General features: G+C 48.7%; 1 protein-coding gene across 1 annotated transcript; it reads left to right on the top strand.

Moving 5' to 3' along the window:
- The first annotated feature begins 493 nt into the window (after nucleotides 1-493).
- Nucleotides 494-1600, top strand: FANCF (FA complementation group F). The gene has a single exon (XM_010206383.2). It carries the CDS (start codon nucleotides 494-496, stop codon nucleotides 1598-1600), a length of 1107 nt encoding a protein of 368 aa, XP_010204685.2.
- The last annotated feature ends 1388 nt before the right edge of the window (nucleotides 1601-2988 follow it).

The following is a 2988-nucleotide window of genomic DNA, read 5'->3' as shown; positions in this document are numbered from 1 at the left end:
TGTGGGCAGCACTGGGCAGCCAGCCCAGCTCCACGCTGAACTCGGCCATGGCTGCCCTGCAGGGACAAGGTGTATCACAGAAACTGGGAAATACCCCCAGATGCAGGACAGGATGTTTGCTCCTGAAGAGTTTTGGGTTTTAAGCTGTATTTAGCACAATATTTTAGGGTTTATTCTAAGTGTCTTGTGGGTTTTGTTGTGGTTTGTTTTAGGTTTTTTAGTTTTCTTTTTACTTCATCATCATGCTCGTTTTTTAAGGCTTTAATTCGGGTCTGCACACCCTCAGCTCTCGCTTAGGCATTAGACACAAAAGTCCGACGCGGAAAACCCCTTAAAGTCTCCTTTAACGGAAAAATCACTCCTCGTCAGATTGACGTCAGAGTCAGCCAATAGAGTTACACATGCCCTCCCTTCCCCGCTCGGATTGGCCCCGGCTCCCGCGGGAGGCGGGACTTAACTCAAACCGGTGGCGCCAAGGCAGGAGTCCTCGGCAATGGAGGCCGTGCTGGCGCAGGTAGAGCAGCTGCCTGCCCTCCTGGCTGTCTCCCGCTCTGCGCTGGTGCGGGACTGGGACACTCTAACCTTGGAGAGGGCTCTGGAGTGGGCCCGATATTTCCAGCACGTCCATGGCCGATTCTGCACCCGCCCTCGGCTCCGGGAGGCCCTTAGCCAGCGGCTACGACGGGGTCAGCGGAGTCCTCTGCTCGGCTTCCCGCACCTGGGACGCTGCTCGCAACTGCTGGGCTTGGCGCTGCTTGAGAACCGCGCTCTGCCACCCGCCGCCTGCCGCCGCCTGATCCACAGCCTGTTGCAGCCTTCCGGCGCGGAGGCCGGCCCCGAGCCCCGCGACCTGGCGCTCCTCGCCCGCCGAAAGGCTGCCTCCCGCCTGCTGGCGCTACCCCGCGCCCCGTCGCCGCCCCCGCTGGGGATGGAGCCGCAGCTGCAGTCGGAGGCGCAGCTGCTGCTGAGCCGGCTGCGGGAGGAGCGGCAGGAGGTCGAGCCGGCTGGGGAGGCCGCGGGCCGACTGCGCTGGCTGTCCGGTGTCCTGGAACAGCTCCCTCAGACCCGGGCCTTTGAGGTGGTGGCGGCAGCGCTGCTGCTGCTAAGGCAGGGGAATGGGGCTGAGGAGGCCGGAGACAGGGCTCAGGATGGGAACGGCCTTGATGGAAACCAGGCGAGTGGAGCAGGAGAGGAATGTATTGCCGGACTCCTGCTTTCTTGGCTGCTGGGTAACTTAGAGCGACTTTCTTCCTTCTGCCTTTCCCTCCCAGGCTCCCTTCTTGCCTCTATAGCTGGCCACTATTCCCAGTTCAGCAGACCTTATTTGGACCTCTTAACTGATTGGGGAAGCCACTTGCACTATGACCCCTTGACGGGACGCTGGGTTAAAAGTTTTGACAAGGCTAAATTGTCTTGGGAGGAGCTAAGGGAGCACTTCAGCTGTCTCTGTCAGTGGTCTATGAAACTTAGGGAACAGACCCGTACTGCTTTAAGACTCCTGAAGGCACGGGATGGAGACTTTAAGGTCTGTGGCCTAAGTGTGTGGACTGACTTACTGATGGAAGTGGAGAAACATCAGAGGAAGGTGGCAGAGTGCTAATGTGTGAGCACAAAAGCAACATGAAAACTTCTGAAATACAGCAAATCTGCTTAACTGTATTTCATATGGAAGGCAAGAAAACAGTACCTCACTTTGGTGAAAACACAAGCATTGTTGTGACTGCTGATAGCATTGTTTCTGATTGCATACGAAGTCTGTCAGGGAGACCTGATGCTTTCTTATAATCGCGGTTGATTCTGGTCACCACAGGAAATGTTCTCCTTTTCAGTACTTGCTACTTGCCTAATAAAATGAAGAAAATACTTTGTTTCAGATGTAAAATATATCATTTTCTGTTCAGAAAATACTGTAGTTCAGGCATGGTTATAGTCTTTCTTTTTGTAACTATTGGTGGCTGACCAAAAGCTCAAAGGGAAGGTGGAGTTTCAAACATGAAAACCCCAAATGGAGAGTTAATTTAGTAGTAGTTGTCTTCACTGGGCTGTCTTCTCTGGTGGCCACTTTCATGCTTCTATGGCTCTCGCACATGATGTAGCCCCTGGGTCTAAGTGAAGATGAGCGAAAGCCAACTGGAAAGCTTATTGAAAAGTCCTAAAATTGGAAGGCTTTATTAGTTGCTATGTTATATGACAATATACAAGTATTTCCTAAGGAAACTGCAGTAAAGTGTATGATGTTCGATATGTTCCATAGTCTGTTATGTAATTTTTAGTTTTGGGGAACAGAAAAGTGAATAGACAACAAACTTCTCTTGTTAGGTAACTTTCTTCATTTTTTTTAATGTTTCATCAGTTTCTGTAAACAAAACTTGATAGTTTCCATCTTATCACTGATGTATAAACTGAGTCTTGTATTGGCAAAAGTGAGTGATGTGATAAAAGAATAATTGAGGAAGATGAGGCAAATGTATGTGAATACTGCAAGAAGAGGTCTTCATTAATCTTCTGTGTGGAGTACCTGTCAAAGAGTTCCTGTAGCCTGTATTCTCATAGTTTCAAGATGAGAGCGCTCTCTGTGTCTGCAGTGGCTGAAATGCCTTTAGGAAGGGTTTGAAGGTGTTTCAATTCTTCTTACAAGCTTAAAAAATTAAAGTATAAACTACACTGAAGCTAATTAGAATAACAGTCTATTACAGCACAAAGTAGCTTATACAGCTGTGGCAGGTATTTCTGTATGACAAAACTAGAATGGGAATCATCTCGTGATTTTGAGTATGCAGGATGAATATTATTTATCTGGGAAAAGAAATGATGCCTATTCAAACTTGTATGCAAATCATTAAACGTACACGAGTTCTTGTTCTTCCCTCTCCTAAAAGAAAAGGGGTATTCAAGGGTAGCACACTTTAAATAGTTAGGAGATAGCAGCATGTCCTTCTATCAGAAATACATCTGTGCACATTGGATACTCACAACATCATGTCAATG

The sequence above is a fragment of the Colius striatus genome, chromosome 7, assembly GCF_028858725.1.
Source record: "Colius striatus isolate bColStr4 chromosome 7, bColStr4.1.hap1, whole genome shotgun sequence".
NCBI lineage: Eukaryota > Metazoa > Chordata > Aves > Coliiformes > Coliidae > Colius > Colius striatus.
Note: the sequence above shows the minus strand (reverse complement) of the source record. Positions and strands in the feature narration are given on the sequence as shown.